The sequence below is a fragment of the Podarcis raffonei genome, chromosome 3 (assembly GCF_027172205.1).
Source record: "Podarcis raffonei isolate rPodRaf1 chromosome 3, rPodRaf1.pri, whole genome shotgun sequence".
NCBI classification, from domain to species: Eukaryota; Metazoa; Chordata; class Lepidosauria; order Squamata; family Lacertidae; genus Podarcis; species Podarcis raffonei.
Window position 1 is genome coordinate 18,587,831 of NC_070604.1, and position 22,043 is coordinate 18,609,873.

Consider the following 22,043-nt stretch of genomic DNA (forward strand, 5'->3'; position numbering starts at 1 on the left):
CTGACGCCCTTGCTGGTGGCGAGGGCCATGGCACGACCCCCGGTGACATCAGGGGGAGCTTTTGGTTGTATTTGCATCAACAGGCTCCTCCCACTGGTGGTTAACCCTTGACACACTCCTCCCCGAGGGGGTGGAGTCACGCTCTGTTGTTTTACCCAATGCCTAAGCCAATACCTCTCACATGCTGTAAGTTGTGGCCTTTTTTAGCCCATTAACCTAATATACCGTGTCCATGTGTCTTTCTTATCCTCACTCCATACCTCTTAGGTTGAGCTTCTCAATGGGTTCTCCATGTTCAGCCTCCTTATTTTTAAAGTAAGAGACGGATGTGTCCTTGAAGACAAACCAATATTGCTTGAAGGCTTTCAGCGCCAGCTTTTTGGACCTGCAAATTAACAAACCAATTAACAAACCTGCAAATTAACAAACTGTGTGTGGATGGGGAGAAAGCTTGTTCTCCCCTGCTCCAGAGGTTAGGACCTAAACCAATGGCAGCTTCAAGTTACAAGAAAGGAGATTCCAATTAAACATCAGGATGAACTTTCCGACAGTAGGAGCTGCTTGAGTGAAATATACTCAGAGTTGAGAGTGGATTTCATGCTCTTTATTCAGCTCATAGTGGTGAGGAGGGAATGAAAGTCCCCTCAGAGTATCTGCTTTATATACATTATTTACACAATGGGCTGCACGTGATTGGCTAATTCCGGAATTCTCCTGTAGGCCAATCAGGTTGTGGATTCACTTCCACCTGGAGCTGGATTGGGTGGCTCCTGCCGACCAATCATACTGCTGCATTGTTCTAGGACCAATCAGACTGCTGCATTCTGAATCCTATTGTTCTAGGACCAATCAGACTGCTGCATTTTGGATCCTATTGTTCTAGGACCAATCAGACTGCTGCATTTTGGATCCTATTCAACTCAGTACATAACATTGAGGGTGGAACAGATTCCCCATGAGGGGCAGTGCACTCTCACTTGAGGTTTTTTTAAGTAGAGTTTGGATGGCCATCTGTCATGGATGCTTTAGCTGAGATTCTTGCATAGTAGGCGATTGGACCAGATTGGCCTAGTACCTTCCAACACTACAGTTCTGTGTATAGTGTGAGCAGGGTGGATAAAAACCAATGATTTAAAAAAAAAATTGGATTTTTAAAAATTTAAATCAGATTTTTTAAAAATTTAAATTGGATTTTTTTAAATAAAATGCTTTTGGAGGAAAAATCTTTCTAAAGATAGTTTTCTATTTAAGTTACATTATAGCCCAAAGGTTATTCATCAGGAAATAAGGATTTGTTTTAAGTTTTCCATGTGTGCTAAAACTCAGTCTAAGTTTTTTTCTTTTTAAATATGCAACCACATCAGTTAACAAACATGGATACATGTGCGATAATGTTATTGTTTTAGTTAAATAATCTTGAAAGCACAGCTCCTCCCCTTTGTCACTTGCATATGAATCGAAACACTCTTTTATTAGAGGTTTCAAAAATAATCAAATTCCCTTTGAAGCACACCGCTTCATTTCTGGGGGAAATGCCACCACCGATTAGCAAAACTAAACACTCTAATCAGAGTTCAAAGCTACAGGCAATCTCTTATCTTATGTTTTCCATAGAATTAAACGTTTGGAATCAGTCACTTCAATGGAAGAAATATGGTAGAGACTTTCCAGTGCAAATAAGACAGGCAATAGCAGAGCTTTATCTGAGTCACTGGAATGTTCAATTTGATTGCCAGCACACACAACTGATAGCAACATAGGTAGGAGCTCCTACCTGAAATTCATGCTCATTTAACAATATACAGTCATACCTTGGTTTGCAAACAGCTTAGTTCTCGGACATTTTGGCTCCCGAACGCCGCAAACCCAGAAGTGAGTGTTCCGGTTTGCGAACTATTTCTGGAAGCTGAACGTCAGATGGGTTTGACGGGAACTTCCTGCAGCCAATCAGAAGCCGTGCTTTGGTTTCCCAACGTTTTGGAAGTCGAACAGGCTTCCAGAATGGATTCCATTAGACTTCCAAGGTACAACTGTACTTAGAAGCATGCAGGCAAATGTTGCCGACAGCTGTGTTGGTCTACTACAGGCATAGGCAAACTCCGGCCCTCCAGGTGTTTGGGACTACATTTCCCATCATCCCTAGCTAACAGTGGTCAGGGATGATGGGAATTGTAGTCCCAAACATCTGGAGGGCTGGAATTTGCCTACCTCTGCTCTACTGGGGGGGGGGGGGGAATCCAAAATAGCAACAGTTAATTCTATTTTTAAGACCAACTAAAAAGTCACCAAGAAGCCAGCCTTGGTGTTTCTTAAGCCTATGGATCTAGGTAGATGTTAAGCACAAAAGAAATGCACACATAAAAATGAGGCAGGAAGAGAGAGAGAGAAAAAATATGTTGTTGCTGGCATGATAAGGGGAGGAAAAACCCAGTCTGCAATTTGCGAGGTGTGGTAAGGGCTCAGTGGCACAATATCTGCTTTCTATGCAAAAGGTTCCATGTTCAATTCTTGGCACCTCCTGGTAGTACAAGGAGAGTCCCTGGTCTGAAATTCTGGAAAGCTGTGGACAGTCAGTGTAGGTGTTTTCTGAGATAGATGGGCCAAGGATGTGACTTGTCAGCTTCCAGTCTTCCTAACAGTCTTAAGACAGAATGGAAGAGGTGCCATGCAGATTAACCACACTTATTAGATAAAAGGTAAAAAGATAAACAACCCCTGGACGGTTAAGTCCAATCAAAGGTGACTATGGGGTTGCGGTGCTCATCTCGCTTTCAGGCCGAGGGAGCTAGCGTTTGTCCACAGCCCCTTTTCTGGGTCATGTGGCCAGCAGGACTAAACCACTACTGGCACATGGAGGACCGTGACAAGTGCCAGAGAGCACGGAAACGCTGTTTACCTTCCCGCCGCAGCGGTACCTATTTATCTGCTTGCACTGGTGTGCTTTCGAACTGATAGGTTGGCAGGAGCTTGGGCAGAGCAACGGGAGCTCACCCCGTCACGGGGATTCAAACCGCCAACCTTCTGATCAGCAAGCCCCAAAGGCTCAGTGGTTTAGACCACAGCGCCACCCATGTCCCACTTATTAGGTAGGGACGTAGAGACATAGTACTTCCATGTGAGAATACAGAAGTCTCTGCTGCACACAAGGTTAGATTGTGGAAGGCTTAAAGTGCACAAGGCAACCTTGTCCAACCATGTGGCCATTCCAGTTCACGGCACAATCCTTAAAAGAAAAAAAGATTAAAGAAAGCTATTTTACGGAGGTGGCTAATGGCATTCATCACATTATAGTGTTACATTGGTACACTCTGCATCTCAGCGGGAATGTTAAAATAAATTATAGCCAGAAAACCTTTCAGTGCTAACTGGTGTCCATTACAGTCCATATTTTAATTTTACGATTTACAAAACAAAAACAAAGAAAACTTTATATGATTTTTTTTTTTTACTTACCTAAATAGTTTGAGGTTATCTGCAAGCTTTGGTATGTCTGTGATATCCTCCTAAAGACAGCCAAGAATTGTTTTAGTGCAGTGCACTTATAATTTACTGATACTATCATATATATGCACTTGGTTAAAAAGTTATGTGTTGTCATTATTATTATTCCCTTGCGGTATATCTTGAATCGCAACTCAACAGCATGCCAACAAATAGGTAGCTTTTTTCACATTTGGGAGAAGCAGACTATCCAGAAGGTGTTCTCCAGAGCATAGCAAGTTGACAGAAAAAGTTTCTCTTTTGGACAATCTCAGCCGAGTCAGAAATTGGGGAGCAATCTCCGCACTGGGAGAGATTCAACTGAGTTATTGCATATGCAAAACAAAGGACTTTCCCAGCACCTCACCTGTGCTCCCTAAATCTGTTCTGGAGGGTAAGCGGGAAGCCCAGGACAGCTTTAGGGGACTCGTGAGGGAAGGAGAGGGGGAAAGTCCTGTTGTGCAAGTGGACCTTGTTCCCCATGTGCATTACCCCCCTTAAGCTGAATTCCACCCCACGAAAAGAACATTTATTTCAGTAGAAGAGTTGCAACCATACAAGAGATGGACTGTCATTGCAATGGAGTCAGTGTGTGTCCCCATATTGCAGGGATAGCCAAAACGAAACCCCCAAGATGTTGCTGGACTACAGCTCCCATCAACCCCAACTATCATGACCAATGGACAGGGATAATGGAAGTCATTGTCCAACGCCCAGATACCTCAGCTGGTTAGAGCATGGTGCTGATCCAGCCAAGGTTGCAGGTTTGATCGCCGCATGACAAAGGGTTTCAACATTTTTGAGTCCACCACTTACATTCTTTCTGTGGCAGCCCTGTGGGGCTCAGGAGCCCAGTTATGTTGCCCCTTGCCTGCAGAGCTGGCAACCTCTCACCCTTTCTCAAGCAACCTCCCTTGTGGGGTGTTCCCTCAGCCTCCTCTCCCCTCTCCTTGGGAGTCCTCTGGGCAGCCGCTGCTGCCGCCCCCTGCCCCAAAGAGAGGTGCCTCCTCACACTGTCCATTCCTAACAGCAAGGGCTGGAGGACTGCCTGGTTGGGCTTGCTTACTCCAAGGCTGCCTCAGTTCCTGGCAACCAGCATGCTCTGACCAGCTCCAAAGGCACCAAGCTGTGGGGAGGCAGAGACATGAGAGGGTATCAAAGGAGGGAGGGAAGGAAAGAGGGACGGAGGCCAGTGTTGCCTGTGGCACCCCTGATCATTATTCAAGGCACCCTAGGGTGCCATGGCCCACTGGTTGAAAACCACTGCTGTAAGGGACTGCTGCATTTTCTTGAATTGCAGGAAGTTGGAAGAGATGATCATCAGTGTCTCTTCCAGCTCTATGAGTCTACCACTTCTGGAGGGTTTCCTGTGTTGGCCACACCTGCCTTCCTGGATGTAGCTTGAGAAATGTTTAGTGACAAATCACAGACCCCACTCCTCTGCCCACCCAATTTTCTCAACTTTGACCTCTACAGGCACGCGTGTGCATGGTATACCAAAATATTCTCTGCTTTTCCCCCTTCCAGAGTGACTTCAAGGTTAGAAAGGGCCGCTTCCACTTCATCTGTTTCTGCTTCGGTTGTGAAAACTTGTGACCCCGATGACAGTGTCAACTTGCTGATGTGGTACTACAGGAAAGATAACAAGATAAAGACAGAGAGTTGAGGAAGAGAAGGTACGTTGGCTTCACATCCAGGAGGCATTTGTTGTGAGCCGGTAACAAAATCTTACGAAACCGTCCTTTTAAAAAATGTATGCATTACATATGAATGCATATGAATGTTTCGTTAGCCCCAAAATGGAAAACGAGCCAAGTCCCAACCAAAGAAGAATGGCAACTTAAACTGATGGAATATGCGCAGCTTGCGGACCTAACATATAGAATAAGGGAACAAGAAGAACATACGTTTAAAGAAGATTGGAAAATGTTTATTGAATATATGGGGGGAAATGGTGTACATTTGAAAACGTGGACAGCATTAAGATAAATTCAACAGTGTAAATAAGTTTTGATGGATGTAATAAGGGAATACTGAATGGTTTAGTTTATATAAAATATGAAGGGATTTATGTTATGCAAAATGACCCATGGAAAATATCCTTGATATTTTAAGGTTGTTTAAATGAATTTGCTAAAATGTAAAACAGAAAATGTAATAAAAATGATACAAAAAGAAAAAGGAAAAAATGTATGCATTAGATTTGTCCTGTTTTTGGACCGGCTCTCAGAAAGTCTTACTATAACAACAGCCAAGTACAACAGAAGACTGGAGTCTCCTGTTTGACCAGAGTCTCCCATTTTAATCGCCGTGTATTAATGGGAACATTGTATATTTATACCCCACCTGTCCTGCAAGGAGCTCAAGGTGGCATACTCAATTCTGTTCCCTTTCCATTTTATCCTAACAACAAGCTGTGACATAGGCTGAGAGACAGTGACTGGCTCAAGGTCATCCAGTGGGCATTGAACCCTAATCTCCCAGGTCCTGGGATATCACTCTAACCACTATTCCACACTGGCTCTGTTTTATTGAATATTTTGACCATGGGCCTTAATATTTTAACATTTCAAGCAGATAGTTTTATTGTGCATTATAACAATGAACATGGAGCCTGCAGAAATCACTTTCTGGGAATCTGCTGTCTGCTTGTTTCCACTTGCCTACATTGTTGTAAGCAAAGTGGGAAAAAAGTATAGATACAATTGAATATAAATATAGATGGGAAACGGCTATGTATTGTGAGTACTTATCTACTTTAAAATTTTTTCACTTATGATCTTTTTCTTTTACTTCTTTATTCTTTCTTTGTTCTTTTTTCTGATATCTTATATTTCATTTCACTGCTTTATTGTGAATAATAATAATAATAATAATAATAATAATAATAATAATAATTTATTATTTGTACCCCGCCCATCTGGCTGGGTTTCCCCAGCCACTCTGGGCGGCTTCCAACAAAGATGAAAAAATACCCTAGCATTTTATGGAGGTATAAATAACTGTAAATATGAAAAGAGACAAAATATTCTCTAATTTTTTTTCCTTGGTTAGATGTATTTTCTTTTTCTTTTGTATTTTCTTTTGTTGTGAATATGTTTTCTAGTTTGTACTTAATAAAAATATTAATTAAAAAAAAAGTATAGAAACACTCTTCTCTCATCTGAAAGAAACTGATTCCTGTAGCACTGCTCCTGAAATGACCAATCGCTTGGAAGTGGCAAGCACATAACAATGCTTTGAGAGGGATGGTCTTGTTTGCATTTCGTGTGGTTAGATTGGTTCTGCCAAAGTGTAACTTGGCAGTTGCCGCCGTAAAAGACTGGGGGCATCTGTCAATTATTTACATGGGTCTCAATGGAGCTTGAAAGAGCCAACCCGTTAATCACTGCCGAGAGAGGCGGGGTTGGAGCAGGAGAAGAAAAGGGCTTGCAGAGAGGAACCAGTCTGAGCTCGGTTCATTGTATTCGTGTCCTGGCAGGTGTTTGCCTGCCACAAATGGGGAAACTGGTTTGTCAACTTGAGGATCAAGTACGTACCTGCAGCGCAGCAAATATGAAGGTTTCTTCCTCTGTGCAGTCTATCTCTTCCAGCAGAATGGCCCAGCGGGCTTGTTCGTAGAGCTGGTTGATTCGCACCGCGTCGTACTGCCAGGAGAAGACAAACAAGGCCATGTTGTGTCAGAGGCGGCCAAAGGCTCTCAGCCAGCGGCGGCCAACATTTTGAGTGAGCCTGTCATTATGTACAGCTAAGCAGTGCGACACACAAACACACAATGCCTCAACCCTGTGTGCTTCTAATAGGAAGCAAGCCTGAGTCAGACAGAGACAGTTGCAGGAGTGAGAAAACGTTAAAAGATAAGTAGAAACTTTTAACTGAATTCATGAAGAATAGGTAGAACATTAACGTTGATGAGACCTACATTGGCTCCCAGTACATTTCCGAGCACAATTCAAAGTGTTGGTGCTGACCTTTAAAGCCCTAAATGGCCTTGGCCCAGTATACCTGAAGGAGCATCTCCACCCCCATCGTTCAGCCCGGACACTGAGGTCCAGCTCCGAAGGCCTTCTGGCAGTTCCCTCACTGTGAGAAGTGAGGTTACAGGGAACCAGGCAGGGGGCCTTCTTGGTGGTGGCACCCGTGGAACACCCTCCCATCAGATGTCAAGGAAATAAACAACTATCTGACTTTTAGAAGACATCTGAAGGCAGCACTGTTTAGGGAAGTTTTCAATGTTTGATGTTTTATCATGTTTTTAATATTCTGTTGGGAGCCACCCAGAGTGGTGGGGAAAGGCAGCCAGATGGGCAGGGTATGAATAATAAATTATATTATTAGTTATTACTATTATTAATTATTATTATTATTATTATTAAAGCCAGATAGTGTGTTGCATTTGAGCTCCGGGAGTGAGCTCAAATGCAAGTCTGATGAGAGCCCTGCAACTAGGCATTTGAGAGTGACTTTCATCTTTCTTTGCAGAGGAGAAAGAATCAAGCATTATCCTTCCCAAAGCTACATGGAAGCACAGCTTGGTTTTGGTCAGGATATAAGCAATTATGATTCTCCTATTATAATTACAGCAGTTTTTCTATGTGGTAAATGAGTTATAGTTATTGCATTGTGATATTTATAATACTGGTATTTATAGTTGTGGGAGATAGAAATGTATTATCTAGATGGTGGAATTCAACGGAGTGCTGTGGAGATTGTTCAGAAACCATCTCCCTTCTCCTTCCCAGGATGTTCTGCAGTTTTCCGAACTCTCCAGAGCGGATTTGGGGCAGGTGCCTGGGTGGGTTTGCAAGATGCTAGAAGGAGTCATTGCACTGGCTTCCACTAGTGGAATGAGTTAGCTGAATCCAGTGTACAAGCAGAGTTGGCAAGTGCTGCGAGGAGGGGTGGCAGCCCCTAGTTTTTCTATATTTATGTAGATATGCATTTGCTACATGAGTGGCAGATGGCCAAAACTCAGAGAACAAACAGGAAACCTAGTAAGATCCTCACAGTTGCTCTTTATCCAACATGCCCTAAGTCACGACAGACCGTGAAGGGAAGCGACTCTTTAAGAGTTACTTACTTTTGCATTCAGATCAAAGAAAGAATAGTACTTGAAGCGTAACAAAAGCTGGTCGTCCTCCTGGATACCTTGTTCCATAAGTGACCGAGAGGAATCTAACCACCTGAAAGAGGAAGGGAGACAAAGTAACAGAGCAGGAAGGATCCTGTTAATTTGCAAGGTGTCTGGGAGAAACAAGGAAGCATATAACCATGCAATTGAGGCTTCAGGCACTATCTCCCAGATCTACCTGGAGATCCTGGGATTTAAATCAAGAACTTTTGGCTGTATCACTGATTTTCAGCCTCCCTTCCCCCCGTAAAAAAACCCCCATACAGTGGTACCTTGGGTTAAGTACTTAATTCATTCCGGAGATCCGTACTTAACCTGAAACTGTTCTTAACCTGAAGCGCCACTTTAGCTAATGGAGCCTCCTGCTGCCGCTGCTGCACCATTTCTGTTCTCATCCTGAAGCAAAGTTCTTAACCTGAGGTACTATTTCTGGGTTATTGGAGTCTGTAACCTGAAGCGTATGTAACCTGAAGCATATGTAACCCGAGGGACCACTGTAATACTGTAAGCTGTCTTGAGTCCAGGGAAAATGGCAAGGTATAAATAAAGATATAATAATAATAAGCCCACGCAAGGACATCACACACTCATGACCTATCCTGGCTTGTCCAAACTGGCTAATCCTGATATCCAGCGGAGGAGTCTCTTACCCAGCATTCAGCTTTGCTTTGTCGACCAGAGTCCGAGGCTGGTACATTTTGGCAAGCGATTCCGGTGTGCAGTTTGAAGGGCTGAAGGCAAGGTTGTTCCAGCTCTGCTTGGCCAGAGGGCTGTCACCAAACCAGGCAACTGCAGAAGAGACAGGTGTCCCACTGACAGGATCGTAGATGGGAGTCATGGTTTTGCTATAGAAGCCAGGGCTTGCTGAAATAGAGGAGATGAACAATTGAGTCTACAACAGCACAGCCAGTATCAAAACAAGGAAAGTGGCTTTCCCTAAAGCCTGGCTGATCTCAGAAGTGACCTTCAATAAAACAGGTATAGAGAACTCCGCTCTCTCCAGGCGATGCTGGACTCCAACTCCCATCAGCTCAAAGCAGCATGGCCAATGGTTGGGCATCATGGGAGTTGTAGTGACATCTAGAGGGGTGCAAGTTTGTCCCATCCCTGATGGGAGCTGCTCATGGCAAAGGAAATGGAAGAAATCAAAGTCTCTTTAAGGCTAAGAGCATACTGTGGTGAAGGAATGAGGAACGATGCTACCAGTTACTGACTGCATAATGTCTCTACATGTCTACTCAAAAGCAAGACATATTTATTTCCATGGGGATTACCCTCACGTAAAGGGGTACAGAATGGCAGCCTGAATGCCATTTTTAAAAGGCTGTTCTGGGGTGGTTTGAACAGGCGACTTTCACGTGCCTGGTACCCCAGTTGTCCCAGGAACCAAATTTGCATCAGCCAGAGCCTTGCTTTCCTGAGAAAGGCACTTTGTGACTCAGCTAGTTAGAGCAACAGCTCCCATGGGACTGCGGTTCATTAGCCAAGACTGCAAACTGTGTTGCTTCTTTCCCAGTCAGGTCCCTTCAGTGAACCTCCTTCGTTCCTCTTGATAGCTTTCCAGGATAAGTGGCTTCTAAGGCAAGAGATCAGTGACACAAGCCAGAAGACATTGCTGGGGAGAAGAGGAGCCCATTCCACCAAGGAAAACTCACTCCCTTTGACAGCCAATCTATCATACTACAACTGTCCCTTTTTCAGCAGGCTAATCCTGAGGGGATCTGGTGGGAGACAAATGGGAGGAACAAACTAGAGCTGAGTCACCATTTCTCAGGAAACATTTTTCTGATAAACTTCCTGAGATTTTCCTTTATCTTGCCCCCCCCCCCAAGTAAAGAAGGCTACACTGCAGACTAATCTCCCATTATTTTCTACCACTTTTTGCTTGGTTTTTGTGTTTTGCTGGCTTCGGCAGCCACTATTTCCTACCCTTCCAATAGCCCAGAAGGATTCTAGGCCTGAGGCACTGGGGTGGATTCAAAATGGCGGACACTTTGCCAACAGCAGCAGAATAAACAAAGCCAAACTTGGTGACAGAGGCTGCCAATGGTGAGCCCCCACCCCTGGGAAACTGTTGAAGAGCTTACCATCTCCTTGGAGAAACAGGTCATAAGAATCTTGAGAAATATAGTTTACCCCTCACATCGCAGCATCCTTAACACACTACAGTTCCCAGAATTCTTAGGGGGAAGCCATGCGTTTTAAGTACATGGATGTAGCCTCAGTCTCTCCTTCAATTTCTCTGCCCACAGAGGGGAGAATTTCAAGAGGCCATTTTGCGCACAGCTCCAGATTTAACCTCCCACAGACAGATCGTTATCCCACCAGCTTCTCTCTCCATTTTCTCCTTGTTCAGCAGACTGAAAGATGCTTAGGCCTTCACTGCTGTCATCCAGCACAGCTAGCAAGATTTGTTACTGCGGAGACCACTGATTCCCTCCAGATTGTATCGATGCCTTTTTGGACTTGGGTACCAGTTTTTATAGGGACGCAGGTGGCGCTGTGGGTTAAACTACAGAGCCTAGGACTTGCCGGTCAGAAGGTCGGCGGTTCGAATCCCTGCGAAGGGGTGAGCTCCTGTTGCTCGGTCCCTGCTAATGCCAACCTAGCAGTTCGAAAGCACGTCAAAGTGCAAGGAGATAAATAGGTGGGAAGGTAAACAGCGTTTCCATGCGCTGCTCTGGTTCGCCAGAAGCAGCTTAGTCATGCTGGCCACATGACCCGGAAGCTGTACGCCGGCTCCCTCGGCCAGTAAAGCGAGATGAGCGCCGCAACCCCAGAGTCGGTCCCGACCGGACCTAATGGTCAGGGGTCCCTTTACCTTTACCAGTTTTATGGGTGTCACAATGCAGATGGTGGAGAATGGTTTTTCCCTTTTTCACCATAAAAAAGTTTGAAAAACCACCCAGAGATGGAAAGAAGAAAGAGTCCCCACCAGAGAGGAATGGCAAACTAAATTGTCAGACTATGCTGAGATGGCAAAACTGACTGGGAAACTCAGAGACCAAGAAGAATTTCAAGAAAGAATGGGGAAAGTTTCTAATTTATTTAGGAGACCACTGTAAGCAGATGAAAACATTAGCAGGATTTTAATCTCACTTGTAATGCCACAAATACTACGGACAATATGGATAGTTATAAAACATAGATTATGAAGTAATATGCAGTCAGAAATGTTGACAATAGGACCCTGGAGTAGATGGGGAGGAAGTCTCGAGATTCAGAGAAATCTCATTTTATGGATATGTATTTGGTATTGTAACTAATTTCCATTTGTAAAATCAAATAAAACATGATTTCAAAAGCTAAAAAAACAGTTTGAAAAACTAATTCAGGTTTTGGTACAACGCCCATAATGCTCACCTGCTACCAAAAGCAAGCCTTCCTAACAACTCAACACGTTTCCTTCCCTCTCTTTCCTCTGTCACTTGTGACAAATTTAAAGATCGCAAACTCCTTAGGACAGGGACCTCTTTTCTTGTTGCTGCTCTGTGAAACACTACGCACACTGATGGCAGTAAGTAAATAAACTCAGTAGTGTCTGTTGGGTTATTTACCTGGCAATCCCAAACTCACAGGAGAGTTGTTCAGATTTAAAATATCTTCTATGACTGGTTCTTTGTCTTTCTCTTTTCTCTTTTTCTTTTTTGCGTCTTCCGATGGTCTCAGTAGAGAGAGTTCTTCTGGCCGTCTGATACCTGGGACGGAGTTTCGGAAGGTAAAAATGGAAACATCTTTGATGAGAACAAGCTGAAAAAGCTTCCCTCATTTGTGCTTCCTGAGCTTTGACAAATTTGGTTGAGCTCTTGCAGCCTTGCCTATGCTTACAATATTTCCTTTGCAATCCTCCCTGGACAAATTTATTATATCGAAGGGCAGCACATAAACGTTATGTTTCTTTGCCTCAAATTTTCTGTATTAATAAAAGTTATTTTTAGGGGAGGGGGAAACCTTGGAAACGAATACAAATAAAATAAAAATGAACCTGACTACCTACGAGCTGGCAATTCAAACAAGAAATTTTGTGTGTTATTTTCTTTGCTTTCCCCAGTGTATGGGAACATTCTCCTTGCTTGCTTGCTTGACCAAGGTGCAGGGATGAGAACTGCAGGGCTGAATCTCTGCATATGTAGAACAAACATGGTCTGATGTGTATGAATGACCCTATTTTATTTCGTCAGTCAACTCAAGCAATATAACTAACTGCTGATATTGTAGCAGAAGTACTGCAGTGTTCTGAAAACACAATCAATTGTATTAGGTGCTTCCGACTTTCCCTTCTTCTTTAATTACGGTCTTATAGCCAAACAATGCTTTTATTCAGTTAATTTGGTCACACATATTCTCCCGCAGGCTGAACTAATTTATCTGCTCCATAACTGTTATTTGTGGTTAGGAAGACTGAAGAGCCCAATTCCAGTTGAGCAATATCTGGGGCTTTCATCATAGTAATTGTGACACTCAAGACAGGTTTACAGTCATGCGCTAGGAATTTAGATAGTGAATTGCACAGCTGTTAATATGGCTCGGGGTGACAAATTCCATCCCTAGGGAGCGTGCGCGTTAATTCACATGCCACAGGAGATGTGAACGATATGCACTGCGGTCGTTCCGAAATTCATGGCCTTAAAACAGACTTATTGGGTTGAGGCAGCAACCTCAAGCTGCCGTGTCAATGCAAACGCCATTAACTCTGTGAGATTTGTACCAGTAGGAACATGGTGCATTATCACTGCCATTTTGAAAGTTTCAGAAACACTCCTCCTCATCTTTCTCTAAAGATAGATACCGTATTTTTCGCTATACAAGACGCACCAGACGCACCTAGTTTTTGGAGGAGGTAAACAAGAAAAAAAATATTCTGAATCTCAGAAGCCAGAACAGCAAGAGGGATCGCTGCGCAGTGAAAGCAGCAATCCCTCTTGCTGTTCTGGCTTCTGGGATAGCTGCGCAGCCTGCATTCTCTCCATAAGACGCACACACATTTCCCCTTACTTTTTAGGAGGGAAAAAGTGAGTTTTATAGAGCAAAAAATACGGTAAATAATTTTATTGCAATGGTGCATTCCATTTTTCTTCGCAAAAACAAATCCAAAGTTGCTCACCGGGGGTGGGTGTGTTGAAGTGTAAAGGGAGGGGGGGTTGATTAAGTATGGGGGAAGGATAGTTTGCAATGGGGTTGACAAGTAGGTGGGGCAGCGAAACGAGCAGGGGCAGAAACCCTAGTGTGTGTCTGTGTATACTCTGTCTGTCTATCTGTCTGATATTCATCTCTGCTTCACATTAACCAAGATATATATATATATGAGAGATTTTTTCTGGATATAACAGGTCCCGACGCAGGTGGTGCTGTGGGTTAAACCACAGAGCCTAGGACTTGCCGATCAGAAGGTCAGCGGTTCGAATCCCCATGACGGGGTGAGCTCCCGTTGCTCGGTCCCTGTTCCTGCCAACCTAGCAGTTCGAAAGCACATCAAAGTGCAAGTAGATAAATAGGTACTACTCTGGCAGGAAGGTAAATGGTGTTTCCGCGCGCTGCTCTGGTTTGCCAGAAACAACTTAGTCATGCTGGACACATGACCTGGAAGCTGTACGCCGGCTCCCTCGGCCAATAAAGCGAGATGAGCGCCGCAACCCCAGAGTCGGCCACGACTGGACCTAATGGTCAGGGGTCCCTTTACCTTTAAAGTTTAGTCTATATCCTCTTTCTTTTTTGAGAGAAAATGTTTCTATTCTTTTTCTTTCTTTCTTTTTTTGGAATAACATCATCATCATTATTATTATTATTATTATTATTATTATTATTATTATTATTACGTTTTTACATCAAGTTTAAGGTGCATAAAAATAAAACACATAGAACAATACCCGTAACAAATGAAACAAACAAGTGTGGGGCAATCAACTGTTAAATCAACAACAAGGTGCTTCCGTATCTGTGCCAAATATAGTCCAAAATCTTCCGAGAGTTGTGGGAGGGTGAAGAATGCCCTCAGACTTAAGTTATATGCTCGATAAATTTATACCATATGGCATAAAATTTATCTGCTTCCAGACCATTTCTTTGAGCCTTAATTTGAAAGGTAAGATTTTACATCAGAGCAACTTGCCACATTTCCTTATATTCTTTTTTCTTATAATTCAAACCCAATTGTTCAAGTCCTGCTCTCTGGAGCAATAGGAAATAAATCTGCCCAGAATCTAGGTGAAAGTTTTTCTGCTATCTTGTCCAACTGCTTTCAATGCAGGAATCTTTTGCTGAACCCACAACCTTGAGATCAAAAGTTCCATGCTCTACTGACTGAGCTAACTGAGTCAGACACCCAACTCATTCATTCAGTGTTTCCTCTTTGGACTTGCTCCCCAGGCCCCTCACTGTCTTTGTTTCCCTCTTCTCTACTTATTAATTTACTTAATATACTGCCCTTTATCTGTAGATCTCAGGGTGGTTAGCCTTCTTTGAACAACCGTGCCAAGAGTACTCTAGGTGGGGTCTGGCTTAGCCTACAGACAGTAAAGTAAAGGTAAAGGGACCCCTGACCATTAGGTCCGGTCGTGGCCGACTCTGGGGTTGCGGCGCTCATCTCACTTTATTGGCCGAGGGAGCCGGCGTACAGTTTCCGGGTCATGTGGCCAGCATGACTAAGCCGCTTCTGGCAAACCAGAGCAGCGCACGGAAACGCCGTTTACCTTCCCGCCGGAGCGGTACCTATTTATCTACTTGCACTTTGACGTGCTTTCAAACTGCTAGGTTGGCAGGAGCAGGGACCGAGCAATGGGAGCTCACCCCATCGTGGGGATTTGAACCGCCGACCTTCTGATCGGCAAGTCCTAGGCTCTGTGGTTTAACCCACAGCGCCACCCGTGTCCCTCTACAGATAGTACCTCTGATCTAAAGAAGTGCTATGAATGATATCCATGCAAGGAAGGATAACTGCTCCACAACATAAACCATAATTGAAATACCACCCAAAGAGGTATTAAAACCAGTCTGCAATGTAGCGTCAGGTGGAGAAAAGAGGTACACTGTTCAGAAAAATAAAGAGGTACCTTGGCTGTTTGAAAAGCTGATTGTAGATCACAACCAACCTTACATATATGAGCAGAAAGCGCTTATATAGATTTTAATAATAATAATAATAATAATAATAATAATAATAATAATAATAATAATAATGTACAGGTGAGGACATTGTGGATTTGATTTAAATCAATCGATTTGATTTAAATCAATCACGATTTAAATCACTAGTCAGTAAGACTTGATTTAAATCATTTTTTTTTACAGAAAGACTCATTCTTGCTGGTATAATCTTAATATTTGCAACCAGATGAAGCTTTCATTTTTGGAATAATAAATTTTCAGAGTAGTTTTTACAGTTATATCAAAAATGACTGATTTGGTTATACTACTAGAAATACGTTGACAGAAAATTATGAAATGATTGTGAGGTTAACTTTATATTTGGACAACTTTTCTGCTGTACTTTACTGGAAGGAGAAAATAACCATTTCCTTAATAACAATTTAAACAATTTATTTAATTAAAACAATAAAACATTATAGCATATGTATGCAGGTTTGTTAACTGATGTGGTTAAACACTTTTTTAAAAAACACAAACCTTAGACTGAGTTTTAGCACACATGAAAAACTTAAAACAAATCCTTATTTCCTGATGAATAGCCTTTGGACTATAATGTAACTTAAATAGAAAACTATCTTTAGAAAGATTTTTCCTCCAAAAGCATTTTATTTTAAAAATCCGGTTTAAATAAAAAGAAAATCCAATTTAAATTTTAAAAATCCATTTTTTAAATTTGATTTTTTAAAAAAAATATTTTATTTTTATCCACCCTGGGTGAGGAGGACCATATTTCCTTCCTGCGACAGCTCCACATGCGGTGTTGCTCTGTAAAATTCCCCCTGACCCTGGCAACTTGGAGCAATGAGAGTTGCAACTGGAAGATGCATGGATGAAAAGCCTTGGAGAATGCAGAGGAGACAATGCATGATAGTAGCAACTCTGACTAGTACAGTGGTACCTCGGGTTAAGTACTTAATTCGTTCCGGAGGTCCGTTCTTAACCTGAAACTGTTCTTAACCTGAAGCACCACTTTAGCTAATGGGGCCTCCTACTGCTGCCGCGCCGCTGGAGCACGATTTCTGTTCTCATCCTGAAGCAGAGTTCTTAACCCGAGGTACTATTTCTGGGTTAGTGGAGTCTGTAACCTGAAGCGTCTGTAACCTGAAGCGTCTGTAATCCGAGGTACCACTGTATTGGGCTTTCATCCAATTAGCTTGGGATTAACCCACTGAAACAAACAGTACAGTGGTACCTTGGTTGTCCAACTTAATCTGTTCTGGAAGTCCGTTCGACTCCCGAAACCTGTACTCAGTTGGAAGCCATGGAAGTTGCGTCGGATGTTTGGCTTCTGAAAAATGTTCGCAAACCAGAACACTCACTTCTGGGTTCGCAGCGTTCAGGAGCCGATTTGTTCACGAGGCAAGCCGTTCGCGTACCAAGGTACCACTGTATATCTATATATGGGTAACACAGATAACTGAAGAAGCAACTCTTTCCTTTAATCACAGAAGCAGAAAGCTCATTCTTAGATCATCAAACAGCCTTAGGAATTATAACCCACGCCGAACAACATAGGGCGAAATTTACCAAAGCCAGATGTTGTTCTGTTTCCATCCTTTGCAAAGAGCGGTTTCATGGGAAGCCAACCACAAGGCAAAAGATATGGAAGGGATTGCAATTGTGGGAAGGGACATAGGTCTACGGCAGAACACAGGCTTTGGGAGGCAGCCTTGTCTGAAAACCTGCAGAACTGCTGCTAGTCACACTTCCGGTTTACCGCGGAGCCAAATTGCAAGCGGGATTCAGCCGTTTCGGGGGAAAACGGGGTTTTTGCAAGGGCACCGCAAGCCCCCAAAAGCCTCAGGAGGAAGATCCTGAGGACAGGATCCCTGCAAGCTCTCCGCTGCCAAAAAAAGTTCCTTTAAGGAGCAAAAAGAGCAGCGAGATGGAGACGCTGGCGCGGGACGCCATTTTCTACCCTCGAGAAGCGCAGCCTCAAGCTTGTCCGGCATAGCGGTAGACTCCAAAACACTAAAAAATCCGGATTTAATTGGCAAAACGAATAAGAAATGCATAAGAAGTGGTTAAAACGGTGGATCATCAGAGGTGCTGAAAGAAGTCTAGAAAGATTGTATAAGTGATAAGTTTTGTGGTACATTTTATAATTTATATGTTAAAATCTATAGAAAATATATATATATACAACAGCTGCTAGTCAGTGCAGATAGTACTAAGTTAGAAGGAACAATTGTCTGACTCAGTATATAATGCATCTTTGTATACTACTAATTGTGTTAGCAAAGAGCAGTCACGAAATTAAAAGACGCCTGCTCCTTGGGAGAAAGGCGATGGCGAACCTAGACAGCATCTTAAAAAGCAGAGACATCACCTTGCCAACAAAGGTCCGTATAGTTAAAGCTATGGTTTTCCCAGTAGTGATGTATGGAAGTGAGAGCTGGACCATAAAGGCGGCTGATCGCCGAAGAATTGATGCTTTTGAATTATGGTGCTGGAGGAGACTCTTGAGAGTCCCATGGACTGCAAGAAGATCAAACCTATCCATTCTTAAGGAAATCAGCCCTGAGTGCTCACTGGAAGGACAGATCCTGAAGCTGAGGCTCCAATACTTTGGCCACCTCATGAGAAGAGAAGACTCCCTGGAAAAGACCCTGATGTTGGGAAAGATTGATGGCACAAGGAGAAGGGGATGACAGAGGACGAGATGGTTGGACAGTGTTCTCGAAGCTACCAGCATGCATCTGACCAAACTGTGAGAGGCAGTGGAAGACAGAAGTGCCTGGCGTGCTCTGGTCCATGGGGTCACAAAGAGTCGGACACGACTAAATGATTAAACAACAACAACAATTGTGTTAGCAACACATATTCAGGTCACCAAATATAACTGCCCAGAGTCTTGGAGAGTCCACACTTACCAAGGGTCCTGCAGATGTCTCCAACTACCTTGAAGACCACGGACGAGAAGCTAACGTTCAGCCTCACCGTTTTCATGCTCGGCAGACGGAGGCGCAACATTTTGTGCTGAACAGTGAACAACAGCTTGGCATCTGCTTGCACCCCATATTTATCCAGCGTCCAGTGAGTTTTTAGAAGCCAGCACTGCTTCTGCTCCCACCAAAGGGCATAGTCTGACCAGTCCTGCGACACTCCTGGGAAAAACAACAAAACCAAGCACAAGTGTTAACAACCTGCTAAAGGTCAGGGATGATGGGAGTTGTAGTGCGACAACATTTTTAGGGTTGTGGGTTTCCCATCCCTGAGTTCAAAGAACAGATACCATTATAAGCCTTCTTATGTAAACACGAATCAATCCACCTGGCTCTACTTTGCACTTAGGCGGGTGAGCCGGATCCTTATTTTTCCCAGTTTCCCAAGTTTGATAGGTAGGTGCGGCTGCCTATCTGTTTATCCCATGATGTCACCTTGACCTCAAGTGACCTCTTTTTGCCACATGTGGGGCACGACACTGGAAGCCCTGACAATCAGCTGAAAACCTAATTTGAAAGAAGGAAGAACAAGCCTTTGGTTGTTGCTCTTGTTAATCAACGAAAGTCAGAATCTCTTGACCATCTACTGCAGTGATGGCCAAACTTGGCCCTCCAGATGTTTTTGGACTACATCATCCCTAGCTAACAGGACCAGTGGTCAGGGATGATGGGAACTGTAGTCCCAAAACAGCTGGAGGGCCAAGTTTGGCCATCACTGGTCTACTGCAAGTCATCCAAGCGTTACTAATAATTATAATTATTTGTTGCTTGCTACAAATATTTTCTCTCTCTCTCTCTCTCTCTCTGTCTCTCTCAAAGTGGCTTACAATTTAAAAGCAAAACAAAATGTGCAATACAAAATTAGAATACAGCAAAAGATTAAAAGTATTGGGAGGAACTCAAGTGTTGCACTACTGAGTCATTCTGTCAGTGCAAACATTTCTGCTTGTCACACAGAATAATCTCCCCTCTTCTCCCCATGCACACCATTCTGGGGGTTCTCCTGACCCCCCCCACAGCCAATTTTGGGGGTAGCGGGAGCCCTGTTGCACTAATGGGACTTCTTGTACTAACTCCCACTAATGCAACTATTTAGTTGAATCTAGCCCTTTATTAACAAAAAGGGTTTATCCTGCAATTGCTTAAACAGGACACATCCTATCCCCTCCCCCCAAAAAAACATGAACACCAATGAAGAGTTGTTGTATAATGACTTGAAGAAACTGCCCATATAAGGAAATTAACCAAAGTGTTCTGCTTTGGTGCATATACAGAAAAGTATATATCTTTGAACTCACTGATTTGTTCCACGAGCTTAAGCATCACTCCTCCAATGTGAAGATCTCCTGATACTTGGAGGGTGCTTTCCTTTTGCTCCCCTCCGCACTGGTGATCAATAGCAACAATCAGCTCCCAGGAACTGGAACCATATTCATTCGACAAAGTCATATTGCTACTGAAAATCCCAGAGGCTCAAGAATGGAAGAAAAGTCAACATCTGTTCAGAAAGAAAGGAGGCGAGGGGAAAAAAGAGAGGCATTTTTTTTACCTGGCTGTGAAGGCCACTTCACCTAGTTTAGGACCAAGATGACTGAAGCCAACTAAAGATATTCCCATGAATGTTTGGCTGGTGCCTTCATTATATACCTTTAGGCTCCAGGCAAAAACATTCCTCTTTAACCAGGCCTTTGGCTGATTGACGTCCAATGCCCTTTTAAAATGTGATGTGTGTGTGTGTGTGTGTTCTTGGGTTGTTTTTGTTTCTGTTTTGATTATGTATTTTTTGTTTTTATATTGTGATTTTATGTTGTGAACCGCCCTGAGACCTGTGGGTATAGGGCAGTATGCAAATTTAATAAATAATTATTATTATTTCTAAATGATATATCCTGAAGTGCATGCCATAGTTTTCAATGGGGATGCCTTTTCTGGAGAGATTCTGTGGATACATCCCATTCAACACAATCCTTGGAATCTTCCCCCCACCAATAAACAGGAAGAACCACTAATTAAATTCCAAGGAGCTTCTATGAACTATTATTTTCCTGAACTCTGTGACCCAGCAACCACAAAAGAAAATCCTCTGCTATCCATCAAACTCAATAAATATACCAGATGTCTCTTGTTTTCAAGGTCATGTCTTTTTCTTTAACACTCCCCCCCCCAACCAAACACACACACACACACACACACACACACACACCACTCCCCTCCCAATAGTTTATTCAAGACTTGAAAGTCCATTAAATCTGCAATCTTTTAAGGTGCTCCTGTGGAAGGAAATTGTGGTGCTGGAAACCATGTTTGTTAGAGCAATCACCCTTATGGCTCTACATATTATTTAATCTGCTTAGAAGATTCATTCATTCATCATCATCATCATCATCATCATCATCTATTATATTTGTATACTAACCCTCATCTGAACATCCTAGAGAGGCTGACAACAGAAAAATACAAATTGAGAACACAAAATACAGAATAAAACAAAAACTTACAACCTCCTTCCCACAAACACATTTAAAAAGCCATAGAATGTTAATCAGCTGAACACCTGGCTGAGGAGAAGCACTTTCACCTGGCACCTAAAGATATGTAATGATTGGCACCAGGTGAGTCACCACAAGCAGGGAGCCACCACAGGAAAGGCCCATTCTTGTGTTGTGGAGGAGACACACAAAGAAGGGCCTCAGAGATTGATCTCAGGGTCCGGTTGGTTCATATGGGGAGAGGCAGTCTTTGAGGTATTGCAGTCCTGGGCCATTTAGGGCTTTATAGGTCAAAACAAGCACTTTGAATTGGGACCAGAAGCTAATTGGCAGCCAGTGCAGTCAGGCCAGGATCAGTGCAATAAGCTCAAACCGCCTTGCCCCAATGAACAACCTGGCCACCAAATTCTTTACCAGCTATAGTTTCTGAACTGTCTTCCATGGTGAAGAAAAGAAGAAAAAGCTCTTCAAGCAGTGCACAAATATGCTGTGGGTTAAACCACTGAGCCTAGGACTTGCCGATCAGAAGGTCGGCGGTTCGAATCCCCGCGATGGAGTGAGCTCCCGTTGCTCGGTCCCTGCTCCTGCCAACCTAGCAGTTCGAAAGCACGTCAAAGTACAAGTAGATAAATAGGTACCGCTCCATTGGGAAGGTAAACAGCATTTCCGTGCGCTGCTCTGGTTCACCAGAAGTGGCTTAGTCATGCTGGCCACATGACCCGGAAGCTGTACGCCAACTCCCTCGGCCAATAAAGCGAGATGAGCGCCACAACCCCAGAGTCGGTCACGACTGGAACTAATGGTCAGGGGTGGTCATATATGTGTGTGTGTGTGTGTGTGTGTGTGTGTGTG

The 22,043-nt window shown here is 43.4% G+C and overlaps 1 protein-coding gene across 2 annotated transcripts in view; it reads right to left on the bottom strand.

The window, feature by feature from the left end:
* The window catches only part of FERMT1 (FERM domain containing kindlin 1), a 37,987-nt gene that overhangs the window by 14,671 nt on the left and 1,273 nt on the right, over positions 1-22,043 (bottom strand). The window contains exons 2-10 of one of the 2 annotated variants that reach the window (XM_053380722.1): positions 20,001-20,200; positions 18,631-18,864; positions 12,169-12,309; positions 9,262-9,475; positions 8,561-8,663; positions 7,020-7,127; positions 4,978-5,109; positions 3,454-3,503; positions 261-385 (exon numbers count right to left, since the gene is read on the bottom strand). In XM_053380722.1, coding sequence (XP_053236697.1) covers positions 261-385; positions 3,454-3,503; positions 4,978-5,109; positions 7,020-7,127; positions 8,561-8,663; positions 9,262-9,475; positions 12,169-12,309; positions 18,631-18,864; positions 20,001-20,151 — 1,258 coding nt within the window. In that variant the 5' untranslated portion in view covers positions 20,152-20,200. The remainder of the gene's footprint in view (positions 1-260; positions 386-3,453; positions 3,504-4,977; positions 5,110-7,019; positions 7,128-8,560; positions 8,664-9,261; positions 9,476-12,168; positions 12,310-18,630; positions 18,865-20,000; positions 20,201-22,043) is intronic. The other variant, XM_053380723.1, reaches the window with a different exon arrangement.